Here is a 17,480-nt window from a genome sequence, read left to right as displayed (position 1 = left end):
ATAAAAGTACATACTACATGGTGGAGAGAAAACCAATTACTACAGGTTGTCCTCTAACCTCCATTGGCATTGCTGTTGTAACCCCCCTCCCCTAATACTCACAAAATGAATAAAATGTAGTAAGAAGTTGGTTTGAAAAGCTAAGTGTGAGCTGTGTATGATGACATGCATATTTAATTCCTTTACTTGGGAGGGCAGAGGCTTGGTAGTTAAGAGCTCTGTGAATTTAGAGGCCAGCCTGGTCTACATAGTGAGTTTCCGGCCAAGTAGACTATATAATAGTACCCCATCTTTTTAAAAACAGAAAGAAAAAAAAAATGGTTCAGTGGCTAAAGGCACATACTTCTCTTGCTACAGACCCAGTTCAATTCCAGGGGTCATGTGGAATAGCTCATGACTGACGAGTTCTAACCTCAGGGAATGCAGTGCCTTCTGGCTTCCATAGATGCTAATACATGCCCATATTTAGACACACATGCATCCTTATAATTAAACATAGAATAAATCTTTTTAACCAAAGTTATATATTTGAGTTAAATTTATCAAGAAAGAGAAACTCCTTTTGGAGGAAAGGAGAAAGGTAAATTGAAATGTATGGAGGTTAGCAGTTTTTAGACAAGTTTATTGTAATTTGAATATTTTGGATGAAAAGATAATTTTTCTTTTCTTTCTTTTTTTTTTAAAGCTAAGTCATAACATTAAAAATGTGGTACTACGACCCAGTGGAACAAAACAAAGTCGCCTAATGTTGACTTTACAAGATAACAGCTTCTTGTCTATTGACAAAGTACCAAGTAAGGATGCAGAGGAAATGAGGTTGTTCCTAGATGCCGTCCATCAAAACAGACTTCATGCAGGTAAGCACCAGCCATCTGGTGAGTCTAACATTAACAGTTCTAAAGGAATGTGGTGACTAAGGGCTGGGTATGAGACTCACTTGGTAGTGTTTGCCTCGCATGTACAAGGCCCTGGAGTCGATCCCTAACAGCTCAGTACATAGAAACTGAGCATGGTGGGCATGCATGTAATCACAACACGAGTAGAGGCGAGAGGATCAAAGTTTAAGATCATCCTTAGCAGCGTTAGCTATCTGAGATGGCTAGCCTAAGCTGTATGAGTCAAAGAATATGACGACTGTACACTAGTATTCCTGATAGAAAAATCCTCAGCTAAGTATTATTAGACTTAACAGTGGCACAATACAAGAATTATGTTAAATTTATTCCTGGAATGTTAGAATAGTGCAGCATGAAAATGAGTCTATATCATGTACCACATTAACAGAAGGAAGGACAAGAACATATGATCATCTCAATTGATGTTAAAAAAATGACAAAATTTAATATTCTTTGACAAATACTCTATTAAATAGACTTATGGGTAGAAAAAACTATTTCAATGTGATAAAGGATTTTCATGTTAAGCACACAGCTTACGCATTTAAGAGAAAAATCTAAAAGCCCTTTTCTCTAAAATCAATAATAATATAAGGATGTCGTTCTTGCCACTTCTGTTCAATATGAGCATTTGAAATCTTGCCAGAGCAACTGGGCAATGAAGAAATAAAGGGTGTTCAAATTGAAAAGGAGGAAGTAACTATCCCTGATTAACTTTATCTTGGTTTTATTTTTAAGTGTAACACATGAACAGAATGGAGCTGTAGTTGTAATAGAACAGGCACTTAGCATGTACAAGGTCCTGCATGCCTCCACCCCTCTCCACAGAGAATGAAGATGTAGCAGTATGAGTTTTCTTAGCTTTAGTTAATATATTAGTATACCACTCTTGTAAAATAAGGTTTTTGTGGGTTTCTGTTTAGTAGTCATTTGTTTATACCACCAATCTTAAACTATGATAACATCAGTATTAACAGTACTGAGTTCAAGTAGGGTGAGATGGCAAATGCCTGCTGTCCTGGCACCCAGGAAGCTAAGACTAGGAGACCTTGTTTAAAAACGGTCTGTTAACTAACTGTTAAGGAAAGGACAGAAGAGAAAGATCAGGAGGGAGATGTACAATATACTTGTAACTGTTAGTTAAGAGGTAGTAGGATTGTGAGTTTAAAGCCAGCCTGGACTCTATAGAAAAATCCTGTCTCAAAAAAGCATTTGAATATAGACAGCACTGTTTAAGATCTTACACATTGGGAACTCAGTCTATATTTCTGTTTTGCTTTTGTCTAACATAACCATCATACTTTTCTTTCATCTAAGTAAAGTTTGAATCATCATTTTGAGTTTTAAAAAATAAAATGATAGTATTGTAATTTAAAGAGAAGAGTGAATTCTAACACTCTGGGTGGAAAAGATAATTGATCACTTAGACTCTATATATCATTTAGATGATCTCCATGGCAAAGGAACAATACTAGCTAGAGTGATGTCACAGAATAATTTTTTTTGAGGTTCTAGGGATTGAACCCAGAGCCTCACAGATGCAAGGCAAGCACTCAACTGCTGAGTCAAATAATCAGATGTTAATGTCATTAACATTTGAAATAGGGTCTTGGTAATCTGTGCAGGTTCTCCTACACTTGTTCTCCTACGTGATATAATGTTAATATCATTATGAAACAGAACCCATTATATAAACTAATAAGAAAGAATTCAGGAGTGAATGGGAAAAAAAACTGCAAAAAAATGAATTCAGGATGTAGAACTTTCAGCATGAAAAAAAATGCTCAAATTCATAATTAAGCTCGACTTCTTTTTTTAGACTTAATCATTTTAATGTGTGAGTGTTTTGCCCTCATATATATGTACAATGTGTGTACTTGGTGCCTGTGGAGGTCACAAGAAAGCATTGGATCCCCTGGAATAGGAGTTACTGATGGTTGTGAACTGCAGTGTTTGTGCAGGTCTTCTGCAAGAGCAGCCAGCGCTCTTATTCACTCACTGAGCCATTCATTCCTTAACACTGGGATTTTTGTAGCTGTGTGAGGAAAGGAGGAGAAAAAGTCCGTATTTTAGAGTACCTTGAGCTTTTGTAAACATGTATGGATTTTATTATTATTTTTGGAGTAGAAATTATTCTGCTTGGTAATTTTTTTTAACTAAAATCATTTTAGTTACTTTTATTTTGTGGATATGTGTATGAATCCATTCACCATGACACAGTATGCACACATGTGAAGAGTCGGTTTTCTCCTTCCATCATATGGGTTCCAGAGGTGGTTTAAGTTTGGTGACATGTGCCTACACAAACACACTAATAATACAAAATAAACAAAAGGTAATATTTTTTAAATAAAAACTATAATTGTTACTGTTTCTAATATTGACACTGGTGTAAGTATTCATGGCTAAGTTACAGTGATATATTTTCCACAGTGTTAATTGTAACATACTACATGTGAGAGCTTCTAGCATTTTCTTTTGTCCTGTAAACTGTTCAATGGCCTCCCCTTTTGTGTTACTTTTTTACTGGCGCTTTTATCCCAGTGTGTGGCTGTGTATCTCGTTTGTACATTGATTCTATCAGAGACAATCGAATGCTTTGTCTTCTTTCCTTATTACTTTCATTTCTATATTATTATGTAGCAATAATAATGATGAATATTTTTACTAAATTACATGGTTTATTCATTTTTGTCCACCAGCTATGAAAGCTTCTCAAGGTTCTGGTAGTTTTGGAACTATTCTGGGCAGCAGGACCTCTCAGAAGGAAACTAACAGACAGCTTTCTTACTCAGACAATCAGGTATGTTCATTTAAATTGTCCTAGCTTTTTAAAGAATTGATTAGCACATAGATGCTAAGTAGCCACATAGAATGGACTTTAGGTGATCTCTAGTGTAGCAGTGTCACAGTGGTACTTTGACATAGCTGGCCTCTTATCACTTTGTTTTTATAAGCAGTTTCTTAAATTTTATCCCAATTTTACCTTTCTGTTGTTGTTTTGGTTGGTTGGTTGTTTTGAGACAAGTTTCTCAATGTAGCCCTGACTATCTTGGAACTAGTTCTGTAGACCGAACTGGCTTCAAACTCAAGAGACCCACCTGCCTCTGCCTTCCAAGTGCTTGGATTAAAGGCCTGTGCCACCACTGATGCCTGTTTTACAATTCAATTTGACCTTCTTACATAGTTTTTCTAAATACATTACATAGTTTTCCTTAACAATTGTTTAATGTCTCACGGTTATCAGAATAGACTACAATGTTGTTTTTACAACCAAGGATTTCTTATTATAAAATCTGGCATATAGTACTGCCACTTATAGACATGTGTCAGCAGTTAAGCTCATGTTTCCTGAGTCTCAGTACCTGTCTGGAAAATGGAGACAGCACCAACATCTTAGAAGTTCTGAAATAGTACATGTAAAAGGGGCTAGCTGTGTACTGTACTATTAGAGACCACCTTAGAGTGTTTGCTGCTATTTCTTTGATGCCTTTGGGCCTGTCGTATATCGTGAACCTTGCCTTTACACTGTATGACCCCACACTATTTTATTGAGATTGTCCCTTTGATTTGAAAAAAGCTTTTGTTTATAGTATTCAGTAAGCTGTGAGACTTGGTGTGCACCAGTAAATATTCTTTCAGCAGTTTAGCAATCATTGTGTTTCTTTTCATTGGTTTGCAAAGGAAAGCCAGGTATAAAATCAGAAACTTCAAAGCTCTTCTGTAAATATATTTGTACAGAGATGATTACTGAGATAATACTTGCTGGTTTGAACAGTAATAAAGAGATAAATAACTCTTAGGTTCTATCTTTGTGTGTGTGTGTGTGTGTGTGTGTGTGTGCCATTTGCATAAATCTGGTAGTCAGAGAACAGCTTATAGGAGTTTATTTTCTTTTTATACCACATGCATCCTGGTGAATGAATTTGGGTCATCAGACTTCATGATAGGTGCGTTTACCTACTAAGCCATCCATCTAAGCTCACACAAAGATTTATTTTTTGTTTTTTTGAGACAAGTTCTTTCTCTGTAGTTCTGGCTATCCTAGAACTTGCCTCGGACTCACAGAGATCTTCCTTCATTTTTCTTTGCTTCCCAGTGATGGGAGTAATGGTTTGGCCACCATACCTACATGAAGACGAAGATGATTATTATCATGAGAAAGTGTGTAGGGAACAACCAGTGTTTCCTATTAGTATGTATTTTTTTGGAATTTTATATAGAAGGAGTGGAGGAGTCTGGCCTCTTTAAAGTATATTTTGAGATGAACAAATTTATAGTTAGAAATGTAAATGCTAGAATGTTAAAATGTGTAGCAGATAAAAATGTTTTGGGTTTTGTTTTGTTGTGTTTTGGTTTTGGTTTTGGTTTTGAGACAAGGTTTCTCTGTGTAGCCTTAGCTTTCCTGAATCTCCCTCTGTAGACTAATCTGGACTCATTTGCAACAGAAACCTGCATGCCTCTAGGTCCCTTTTTTGCTGGGGTTAAAGCTGTGCATCATCACCTATAATCATCTATAAACATCTATAATATTAATTTTACATAGTTTTCTACATTGTCATTTCATCTTCCTGGAGCTAGAGTTACAGGTGGTTGTGAGGTGCCTGACGTGGGTACTAGGAACCAAACTCTATTTGCAAGAGCATTTTGCCCTCTTAACCTTGGGCCATATCTTCAGCACCTCATTGTAGGTTTGGAGGTAAAATACTTTTATGATCAAAATTTCAGCCAATAAAGGGTTGGAGAGTTGGCTTAGCAGTAAAGAGCATTTGTTGCTTTTGCCAGAAGCCCTGTGTATCATTCTCAGAACCCACACGGGGCTCACAACCATCTGTGACTTCAGTCTTACGTGATCTGATAGCCTCTTCTGACCTCTGTGGGCACCAGGCAGACATGTGATGCACAGACATACATATAGGCAAAACATAAAACAAATGAATAAATTAAGTAAATAAGATAATTCATTTTTTTCAATAACAAAAATGGCCAAACAGTATATAGCTAGTACACTACCAGTATATTTAAATAAATAGAGAAATAAGGGAAAAACAGCAGGTTGGGAAATAGTGGAATTCAGTCCCAGAATCACATAATTCTTTTTTTTTTTTTTTTTTTTAAAGATTTATTTATTATATGTAAGTACACTGTAGCTGTCTTCAGACACTCCAGAAGAGGGCGCCAGATCTCGTTACGGATGGTTGTGAGCCACCATGTGGTTGCTGGGGTTTGAACTCTGGACCTTCGGAAGAGCAGTCGGGTGCTCTTACCCACTGAGCCATCTCACCAGCCCAATCACATAATTCTTAATGTCACCATATAACTGTCAACACCACTGGCTGAATGAAGTTCATCTCAAATTCTACGTGTCAAATGTGTTCACATTACTGCACGGGCCAGTCATTGGGTAGAGATAGGATAATATTGATGGTCCTCTGTGTATCTTTATAAAATATTTTAATGGCAGTGCTTTTTGGTTTAAATTTTTAAAAAATTTATGTCTCTGGTCATTTTGCCTACCTTTATGTCTGGGTGTCATGTGTGTATTTTGGTGCCTTTGGAGGCCAGAAAACAGCATCATATTTATCTCTTAGAACTGGAGTTTCAGATGGTGTTTTTTTTTTGCCATATGAATGTTAGAGCTTGAACCTGGGTCCTCTGAAACAGCAGCCAGTGCTCTAACTTTTGTGTCATCTTGCTAACTTATTAATCTATGTCTTTTAATGTTACCTTGCTCTAAGTTCAAGACCAAGCACCACAAAATATAAAATTCTCAGGTGTATAAAGCAAAGTAACATAGACAGTGTCATAGACTCTCCTGGAGATATTTTGTAAATATATTCCTAGGTGCTGAGCAGGAAGCTCAGTGGTGGTGGTGGGTGTCACACAGAGGAATACTTCCACACAGTGAGTCTTAGACCAAAGAGACTGGACTAGAAATAAATACATGGTTGTATTTTTTTAACTCTCCATAAAAATTGTTGCTCTAAAAAAATTAAAATAGCTCTGGTCTTGCAGCTCAGTTTCTAGACTTGTTTAGCACATATGAAGCCCTGATGTGCCCCTTGGAGTCACAGTAACCAGATACAGTGGTGCATGTCTATAATCTTAGTACTTAGGACGTAGATAGGCCATCCTCTGCTAAACTTAGCAAGTTTGATGTTGTCGTGGAGTTTATATGCAATCCTGTCTCAAATATGTTTTCCTTTAAGTCAAAGATTTAACTGTCTCCGTTTTATTCTTACAGGCCTCTTCAAAAAGAGGAAGTTTAGAAACTAAAGATGAAATTCCATTTCGAAAAGTTCTTGGCAGTCCTGGTAGAGGACCAATTAAGACTGTAACCGGAGGTGGAATGGCTGTTACCCGGACTATTCCTTCTTTGACGCTGACATCAACACCTCTTAGATCAGGATTATTAGAAAACCGGTAGGAAAGACTTATTAGTCCTTCAGCACCTGTTTATAAATGTCTTTTGGGATTTTGAGGAATTGAAGGAGGAGAAAGCAGCAAGTATAGGATGCATTTTTCATGTGTAATTACAAGTGTTTGTCATTAGTTTATGTCAGTGACATGCACTGAGCATGCAGACAAACCGTGTATTAAGTACGGTGTAAAGAATCAGGCTGTTGTCTTTCTATCTTTGAGCATGTTTTTAATTTTTGTCTGGATGTGGGTGGGTGTGCATGTATAGATATGTGTGCACATTTGTACATGTGTGTGAAAACCACGAGACAACTTTGGGGGGTCGTTCCTCAAATGCTACCTACCCCTTGCTTTGAGATAGGGCTTGTCTCTGGCTTGGAGCTTAGCAAGTTCCAGGAACCCTTCCAGCACTGGGCTCATAGTCACACACCCTCAAATCCGGCCTTCATCTGGATCTGTGCTTGCATGTGAAGCACTTTATTTACTACATCACATTTTCTTCCCAGCCCTGGTTTATTGTTCTTAATGGTATGAATTATGACTTTGTAAAAGTAGTCTTTTTACAAATCTGTTCTCTATAGCACTGAAAAGAGGAAAAGAATGTTATCTGGTTCAGAGCTGACTGAAGATTATCCTAAGGAAAATGATTCATCATCGTAAGTTGCTTTAAGAGCCTTTGTGGCATTTGACCAGTGCTTCTTACATCAATTGCTAAAACTCCTAGGGAGAATTTGTAGCAGCAGTGTTCAATTTGTGATCATTCCTATTATAAAGTGTCTTGGTGATATGAGAGCAGAGACTTCGTCGGGGGCTCTAGCTCTTAACATTTTATTGCACAGCTCCAGTCTGACTTTTGTTGCACTGAGAGAAAGAACTGCTAAAGAACTTGAAATAAATAGTTCTTTTGTTCTTTGAGTTTCTTGCTTATTTTTGTTTTTGAGACAAGGTCTTAAGAAATATGTACTGGCCTTGAGCTCATCAGCCTCCTGTGTGCTGAGATTACAAATGTACATCACTATGCCCAGCTCAACAAATATTTTTTGTTGGGCCACTGTTTTGGTTTAGACTTCCTCCCTGTAAAATGAATTTATAATTCTAGGTAGCCATATAAAAGACACACAATCTAGGTATTTTATTTATAAGCTGTAAGCCTAGACTGGGCAGGTTTGGAGCTATTTAAACATATTTCCCAGCCATAATGTCCCTTGTTATTTGCTGTTTCCTCCAAGCCATATGCTCATGGTCCATCTCCTCTCATGGCAGCCTCCTCCTTCTCCATGTCCTCTATTCTCCCTCTACCTGCAATGCCCCCACTCAATCCCCAAGTCCCACCTCTTCCCTCCACTGCCTAATCACAGGCTCTAGCCTTTTATTGACCAGTTAAATTGGGGAACAAGGTTTACATAGCATCACTTGGTGTATGTTAGGATCTACTTGATGTCAGAAGAAGCCACATCTTAAGAACCAGTATTTAGCATTAAAATACAAGCAGCATCAAACTAACCCATTACATTTCTCCCTTTTTGCCTAAATAAAAGGGCTCTTATAATAATAACATACAGTAGGAACAATTATAAAACAATTATGAAAACAGGTAGTAGTTACATTCATAATGTCTAATGCATTTATACTTGGCAACTTAAAGTATTCTATCATTTATCTATCTTTGTGAGTTCAGCATTCTGCATCTAAACCATTTTCTATCCTAACTTGTATTACCATCCTAAAAACATCTTCTTAGACCTAGAACATCTTAAATCATAAACAACTTAAGCTTAGTAAGACTATGACTGTCTAGTCGTCAACCCCATCAGAGACCTGAGAAGTTTGCAGGAAGCACAGGGATACAGAGACAACTAACTGCCTAGATAGTCACTAACATTCTCTAAAATATTGGAGCATCACCGTCAGCCTTCTGGCCCAGAATATCTGACAGACCTTTTGTGAAGCAGGAATTATGAGGGACTTCCTTACCCTGCCTTGACAGTTGACTTCCCTGCACCTGTTTGTCCTATCTGGACAGCATTCTGTCTGCAGATGAAGTTAGGGCAGTTTCTTTGCCCAGTGGTTAGTGTGCCACATATGAAGCCCTCCAGATGGAGGTTGTTCAATGTCCATCATCTTCTTTCAAGTCAAATGGGTTGCTGCTAGGGGCTAACATAAAAACATCTTTAAATGCCATATTCTGTAAGTCTCTGTGGCTTTTGAAGACCATATTTCTATTCTTAGCGAATCTGAATAAGCAAATGTTGCCTTTCTTCAGCTACCTATTATCTGTTCAACCCAGGATGTATATTTCTGTGTTGATCTAAACTAGTATCTGACATGACCGTGAGTTTGACTATTAACTTGTATGTCCATTCTTTTCTTTCTTAGATTTATGTATGTATTATGTATACAGTGTTCTGCCTTCATGTATGCCTCCAGGCCAGAGGAGGGAACCATTTCACATTATAGATGATTATGAGCTACTATGTGGTTGCTGGGAATTGAACTCAGGACCTTTGGAAGAGCAGCCAATGTTCTTAACCTCTGAGCCATCTCTCCTGCCCTCTAACTTATATTTCTTAAATCATCCCTAAAAGTTTGTGATCTCAGCTATTTAAAAGAACTGATGCTTTACATTGTAACTTTAAGGATTATATAGGAACAATATCTCATGTAAAAATTAAAACCCTGTCTCGAAAAACCAAAAAAAAAAAAAAAAAAATTAAAAGCATACATGTGTCATATGTATCAAAAAAACTTTAAATTTTTGTATTGATGTATAATAATCTAAACCAGTGTAACCTTTAAATATGTATCAGCATACAAAATTCTGTGCCAATATAGCAAAATATAACCTCAATTTCACATCAAAATACAAAGATATAAACCAAGGTAAGATTATGACTATAAAACTATTTTTGGTTTAAGAGTAGATTCAGTAATCTACCCCTTTTCTTCTCCTCCTCCTCTTCTCTTCTTATTTCTCCTTCTTCCTATATCCTCCCCCTTTTTCTTCTCAACATCCCTTTCCTTACATAAGAAAGAAGGACAGAGAAAAAGAAAGGAAAGAGAAAAATCCCTAAATCGAATCCCCCTATTTCATTTCCTCCTTGTCCTAGACCCTATTTGTAACTTTCCCCTTTAATGATACATATCCAACATTCAATGAATGACCAAAATTCCTCCACCCCTCCTCTTTGTAAAGGGACAGAGTTTTCTTAAAATTGCTTCCTGCTGATTTGGGTGTATAGTTTTCTTTTGGCACCCAAGAAAAGTGGGAACGCAGTTAATTCTTAAGAAAGCCAAGCTGTAGCATTTGTTGTCCAGTTCCTGTATGCTGAGAAAGTTGAGGCTTAAATGAGATCCTGATTTGATCAATCTGTGAGGCGGGACCTGAAGAGCTGGCTGTTTTGAAGTTGTCCTGGAAGAAAGTCTTTAGAAGAAGTAGTATTGATGTGGGCTGAGGAAGGATCACACAGGAAGCTGGAGCAGTAAGTGTCAGCATCTCCACATTCCTGAGGGTGATCTTGTCAGGGTTGTAAGTTTGGTTTTCTGTGAACATAAAGCTTTCAGAGGTATCGCAATGCCTTCCTTTCTTTAAGAAGTTATTCCCTATCTCCAAATTCATTTGTTGAAGCCCTCATCCCAAAGTTGGATTTGGAGCTAGGGCTTTTATGGAGTTAGATGAGATTAAATAAGGTCTTAAAGGTGTAGCTCTGATCCAACAGGACTGAGACAAGGAATAGATGTCTAGATCTCTTTCTATGCACACTGGCCATATGATGGCAAAGTGAAAAGGCAGCCATTCACAAGCCATGAAGAGGGGTCACCAGAAACTGAGTCTGCTGACTCCATGACCCTATACCTAATAGCATACACACTGTGAAAAATCAATTGGTGTTGTAGCCAGGCTGTGGTGTTTTGTTATAACAACCCAAGTAGGCCAGTATAGACTGTTAGGGGTTTGTTTAGTATATTTTCAGAGACAATGTTAGATCCCTGGGACTGCCTTAAAAATCACTGTAAACTTGCCCTAAAAGCAAACAACATTTATGCCTTCAGAGTTGAGGTCATCAGGATTGGTGTTAAGTGTCTTTACCCACTGAGACATCTCTGGCTCATTTATAGTCTTTTCTAGGGTGGAAGGATTTTGTTAAAATCATTTGCAACCAAGTGACAAATTGTTTTTCATGAGAGTGGGCTCAGTCAAATTCAGCACCAGTTTCTGCTGTTGTCCAGTTAGGATACAACAGCAGGAGCAATAGCTGAATTTTGATGAGGGTAAGTCCATTCTATAGATTTTTATCTCTGTTACTATAGCTGTCTTAATAGATCTCTGGCAGAAAAATTAGAATAGCAAAGGACAGAGGTTGGCTGAATTGCCAGACAAGTTACTCTGCTGTTTGTAGGGTGATTTCAGGCATTTCTCTGATAAAAATTAGCATATGAAACTATATTTTTATATGCACTTCTCCATATATTTCCTCTCTATATCATTTCTTCCTAATCTTTAGCACCTGATCATCCATCTAAGTCCTTCCTGCCAGCTAGTAAGTAGTCTGTGTCTCTCTGTGCACACAGTGAGTGGTGAGATGTGTTCCCTAGAAGTCATCTCCTCACCTTTGTCTTTCAACACAGTCCTTCCCTCCGGTTGTAGTTGATTTTCATTTTGTACTAGTGTCCAGATCAGGTCTAGGTTTATTATCACTCTTTCCGTTCAATATGTTTAATCCCGGGTGTGGTAGGTTGCTGCTGTGCCCCTTTGACCTTAGAACTTTATAGTGGGATAACACCGGTTCTTGATGCCTCTGGTAACGTAGTCCCTTAATGGCTAGTAACCACATGCTCATTCTCTTAGAGGGCCTCATAGTCTGAAATGAGTAACATATCTTACCTCACAGATAACTTTGAATTGTTTGTTGCAGACAGGATGGTGTTGCTCTAAAATCCTAAGGTACCTCCTTCATTCCTCTGGGCCAGTGACTCCACACAATGGTCTTAGCTGAGCCTGCCATCTTCTGTCTTGAACAGATCAATACTCATAGTAGCAGCAAGTTGCTGTTGTAGTCTACATGGCTACATTTTACCTTCCATCCCTTGTAGCAGTTACCTATTACTATATAAAATGTTGTTCCATATAGTGTCTTTAAATTATAGCCTAAAAAGTATTGTTGGCCAGGCCTAGTGGTACCTACTAGTGGTTAATTCACTCATCCAAGAGGCAGAACCAAGTACATCTCTGTGTTCAACGCCAGCCTAGTCTACATAGTGAGTTGTGGGACAGCGGGGCTATGGGGAGAGAGAGCCTGTTTCAAAAAACAAACAACAAAATCATTGCTTATAAATTATAGTCACTTCAGCTTATTTAAACTTGGCTTAACCAGTTTCATGTAGACCCTTTGATATTTCCCATGAATCTGTGGTCAGTAAGTAGCTTGGGAAGCTTTGAATAGCCTTACTCATGGCTGACCCTGGAGTTGATATCAATTAAACCGTGTGTCTTCCACCATCTAGAAAGAAAGCCTATAGTAATATAGCAGTGACAGGATTCAAGGAATTAGAAATCTGAAAGACATTTTTGGGCTTAGGACCAGAACTCATAAACACTTCTGTTTTGTACTTTTAGAAAAAGAAAATTAATTACAGGGCCAAGCTCATTAAAGGATGGAGAGAAGGAGACACAAAGGTCTTATGTAGCCCAGGCTGTCTTTGAACTCCTGACCTTCTTGGCTCCACCTCCTGAGTGCAAGGATTAGTATATTTCTTAATGACAGGTTGTAGGGTGAAGATGTGAAACAGAGGACACAAAAATGGAGTCAGGGAATATGGGCAGAGCAACAGCATTGTGTGCTACAAGCTTAATTTATGATGATTTTCCTAAATTAGCAATTTCAATCGAAACTTGGAGATTTTATTTACGTAGACATTCTGCCCTCAGGTACATGGAAATAATAAAAGGGATTGAGGTTTAGAATCCTAACTTTGTGCTTGCTGTGACTGTGTGTGCCTTTGTTTTGCTTTTCAAGACAGGGTTTCTCTATGTGTAGCTATAGCTTTCCTGGAACTTGCTTCATATGCCAGGCTGGCCTCAAACTCACAGAGATCCACCTGCCTCTGCCTCCTGCAGGCTGGAATTAAAGACACCCATCATAAGCCGGGTATGGTGGTTTATGCCTTTAATCCCAGCACTTGAGGCAAAAGCAGGTGGATCTGTGAGTTTGAGGACAGCCTGGTCTACAGAACTAGTTCTGGGACATCCAGGGTTACATAGAAAGGCCCTGTCTCACAGAAGAAAGTCTTAACTTTGTATTCATGCACTTAAACTTACTAAGCACTACAAGTTAAAATGTTTATATTTTCTAACTAGCATTTCAAATTATATGTGACATGAACATTTTGGTGTTTATTTTTTAAAACCACAAAGCATCAATACTGGATAGTTGCCCTCTTTAATTGTTCTTGTCTCAGGTAAATAGTTTTAAATTTTATTACTTTGTGTGTGCATATACACATATCATGTCTTACATGTAGAGATCACAGAACAACTTGCAAAATTTGGTTCTCTACCTTCACTGTGGGATCCTGGGATCCTACTTAGATTATTAGGCTTTTCTGGCAAGCCTTTTATTTAGTGAGTTGTCTGGCCAGCCTCCTGATCTTGCTTTTAGCCAAGAAAAATCTGTATCATCTTGCTGTCTTTAATTATCTAAAAATATTCCTTTATTTTTGCTTAATTTGCTAGTCATAGTTTATATTGGTTCTTGACTTAATGAAAGGCTATCTTCATAATTCTTAATTCACTGAGAATTTAGTATATCTTTTTACAGTCCCTATATTGATTTAAAATTGTTAACTCTAGGAACAACAAAGCTATGACAGACCCTTCAAGAAAATACTTAACCAGCAGTAGAGAAAAGCAGCTGAGTTTGAAACAGGCAGAAGAAAATCGAACATCAGGTAAGTTTTCTTCTCTATGGTGTCATTTTTTTTGTTTGTATGATAGACTGTATTAAACTAGCACATGTCTTGTACATTGTTCAGGAATAGTTTATTCATTAGTCAGTAGCTTGTACCAGTAATTGACAAGAGTATTTTAAAGAAGGCTGACAAGATGGCTCATTGGGTTAGAATACTTTCCACCAAGCCTAAAGACCTGAATTTGATCTCAGTGACCCATGTGGTGGAAGGAGAAAACTGACTCTGGAAAGTTAGCCTCTGACTTCCATGTATGCTGTGTTACATACTTACAAGCACACATACACACACTGAATATAAATAAATAAGGACTGTTATCCAGTAATGATGTTAGACACCTATAATCTCAGCACTCAGAAGGTAGACTCAGGGGAACCAGGAGTTCACAGGCTAGCCTCAGCTACAAAGTGAGTTTGATACTAGCTGGGGCTACATGAAACTGTCTCTCAAAAAACAGCAGTAAGTGGCATGGTAACTCATACCTTTAGTTCCAGCACTGCTCTCCCCGCCATCACCACTCCCAACCGCCCCCTACTCCCCCCCAAAATCCAGATTTTACTTTGTTTTTCCTCTACTTCAGTATGTAGAAGTTCAGTGTTAGAATACCAGCACCATAGACTGAGCGAGAGACTTGGAATTAAGTTAAGGCTCATCAGTGTTTCTCCTTATCATTGGATTCCTACAGGAAGAAGCATACGCCTTATTTCTGAAACACTAATACTTAGACCATATTAATAGCACTTGTTTGTTTTAAGTAATTATAACCAACCAGCAGTTAGCAAACATAAATAGTAAATACATAAGCCATCTCATTAGTATACAAATTGCTGTTATCTTTAATAAATGATGAAATTATATATATGTTAAAGAATTGTTTTTAAAATAAACTTACTTATAACTTTCAATAATTGTTTGAGTTATTTACCTATGGTCCAGAGGAATTGCTGAAGTAAATGAGAAAGTCTTAACTTCTGACTGGCTGGCCAGTGGTGGTGCAGTCATTTAATTTCAGGAGACAGAGACAGGCAGATCTTTCTGAGTTCTAGGACAGCCAGGGCTACACAGAGAAACCCTGTCTGGAAAAAGACAAGAAAAAAAAAAAGAACTTCTGCTATATGAGACACAAAAAGCTACCTGTAGAAACCAGTCAGTGGGCCACACACAAAGACAAAGAGCAGGAGGGCACCTCTTGGGAATGAGGGCTGTTGGCAGGAACAGTGAGAGAGTGAGAGCAAGGAAGTGGGAGTCAGATGCCTTCATTATATGCACACATGAAACGCTCAAGGAAAAGGGGGAAGGTATTAGAAGCTAGTAAAGGACCTACCTTGAACAGCTTTCAGGCAGAGAACACTGCTTTGCTCTCATAACTTTCTTGACAGTATTGATCTTTTAGATGGGCATGTATTAAGAGTAGAGTTAAATGTAAGTTGTGTGATCTTATTAGAGGCCCTTGGGTGGTTAAATTAGGCATTAAGTCTTCTTTCATGTATTGTGTAGGGCTTTTACCTCTGCAGTCATCCTCATTCTACGGGAGCAGAGCTGCGTCAAAGGACTACTCTTCCGGCGGCAGTAACCTGGACAGGTACGCGTTAGTTAGTTAGTTACACAGTTTCCAGCATGGAAGCTGCAGGGCTCTCCTTCTTCAGAATCTTGAGGAATGAAATGGGCTGTTCTCTATACTCTCAGCTAATGCCCTAGTTTAAACACAGAGTCAATTCTGATAACATCATGACACTTAGGTGGAAAATACTCAAGAAATATTTTAGTTCTGTTTTGAAATGTGTCCAACAATAATAAGTGGAGATCTGGAAAGATTTATACTGATGCTACTCATGTTGAGTGACATTTATTAAGAGTCTTGACCATTGTATTTTCCGTCCCCTCAAGCATGGTTGTGTTAAAGTCTCTGGGAGCATTTTGAACTGCCTTTGTCTCCTATGCAGTAATTAAGTTTACTTCTAAAAATTAACACATTTTTTTACCTTTTTAAAAAGCTAAAGCTTCATGCATTTCTTTCATCAGAAACATTTTTCAAAAATTTAATTTTCAGCCAGCATGACAGTGCATGCCTGTAACCCCAGGAGGCAGAGAAGGAAGTACAAGTACCACAAATTGAAAGCTGATCTGGTCTACAAAGTGAATTACAGGCCAGCTAGGGCTACAACACAGCAAGACTCTCAAAAGTGGTTATGGGGTCTGCAGAGACTCCTCAGTGGTTAGGAACATGCACTGCTCCTGCAGAAGGCCCAGAGTCGATTTCCAGTACCCATATGGTGGCCCACGGCCACCTACAGCTCAGTTTCAGAAAAACTGACACCCTCTTCCAAAGTTCCAAGCATGTACACAGTTTGTGTGTGTGTGTGTGTCGGTGTGTGTGTGTAGGCATCCCAGAACATGGTTTCTAGAAAGGCCAAATTTAAGCCAGGGCAGAACATCCTTGTAAAGCTTCCTGGGTTGAAATGGTTAATTCTCTTCCTGGTATCCTTGAGTAGAGAGCAAGGATTCAAACTAGGCTTTCCAGTGGTATCTGGTTACTTGAGTTGAAGAATTATGAGGGCTAGTAAGATGGCTTGATGGGTGAGGCCACTTTTTCCCAAGCCCTACAACCTTAGTTTGATCCCCAGGACCTACCTGGTATAAAGAGAACTGACTCCTGTACATTATCTTTTGACTCCCACCCCCCCCCCCCACATGTGCTATACATGTACATGTACTCATACTCACAGATAAATGTTATTTTTAAAAATGAATTAAGAACTGTAATATCAAATCCTCTGCAAAAATAAAGGACCAGAGAAAGAATAGTAACCATTTGGTAAGACAGTGTCCTATGGTACAGAACAGTACAGGTAAATACAACTAAGAGACTTAGTTTGGGAATTCTCTGTCACAATAATACTCTGGGGAAAAAGAATAAAGTCAAGGAAATTAGCAGAGAAATAATTTCAGATGAAAATGCTGAAACCCCTCCTGTTGAAAACCCCAACAAATGCCAAACAACAAATAGTATTTTAAAGATCCACATGGGAGCCAGGTGTGGTGGCAAACACCTTAAATTCCAGAACTTAGGTGGCAGAGGCAGGTGGGGCTCTGAGTTCAAAGTCAGCCTGGTCTAACAAGCAAGTTTCAGGACAACTAGGACTACACAAAGAAACCCTATTCCAAAAAACAACAAAACCAGACAAAACGCCCCACATGAGT

General features: G+C 38.3%; 1 protein-coding gene across 5 annotated transcripts in view; it reads left to right on the top strand.

Annotated features, from left to right (window-relative positions):
* Nucleotides 1-17,480, top strand: part of Usp37 (ubiquitin specific peptidase 37) — a 94,142-nt gene that overhangs the window by 35,646 nt on the left and 41,016 nt on the right. For all 5 annotated transcript variants that reach the window (XM_021170821.2, XM_029478595.2, XM_029478596.2 and 2 more), the window contains 6 exons: nt 686-857; nt 3,599-3,699; nt 7,141-7,319; nt 7,898-7,972; nt 14,164-14,261; nt 15,777-15,861. In XM_021170821.2, the coding sequence (XP_021026480.1) occupies nt 686-857; nt 3,599-3,699; nt 7,141-7,319; nt 7,898-7,972; nt 14,164-14,261; nt 15,777-15,861 (710 nt within the window). The remainder of the gene's footprint in view (nt 1-685; nt 858-3,598; nt 3,700-7,140; nt 7,320-7,897; nt 7,973-14,163; nt 14,262-15,776; nt 15,862-17,480) is intronic.

Source organism: Mus caroli, unplaced genomic scaffold (genome assembly GCF_978045245.1).
Source record: "Mus caroli unplaced genomic scaffold, Mus_caroli_1 scaffold_1, whole genome shotgun sequence".
In the NCBI taxonomy this organism is placed as follows: domain Eukaryota; kingdom Metazoa; phylum Chordata; class Mammalia; order Rodentia; family Muridae; genus Mus; species Mus caroli.
The sequence above is the reverse complement of the archived record's forward strand: the minus strand, read 5'-3'. Positions and strand labels throughout refer to the sequence as shown.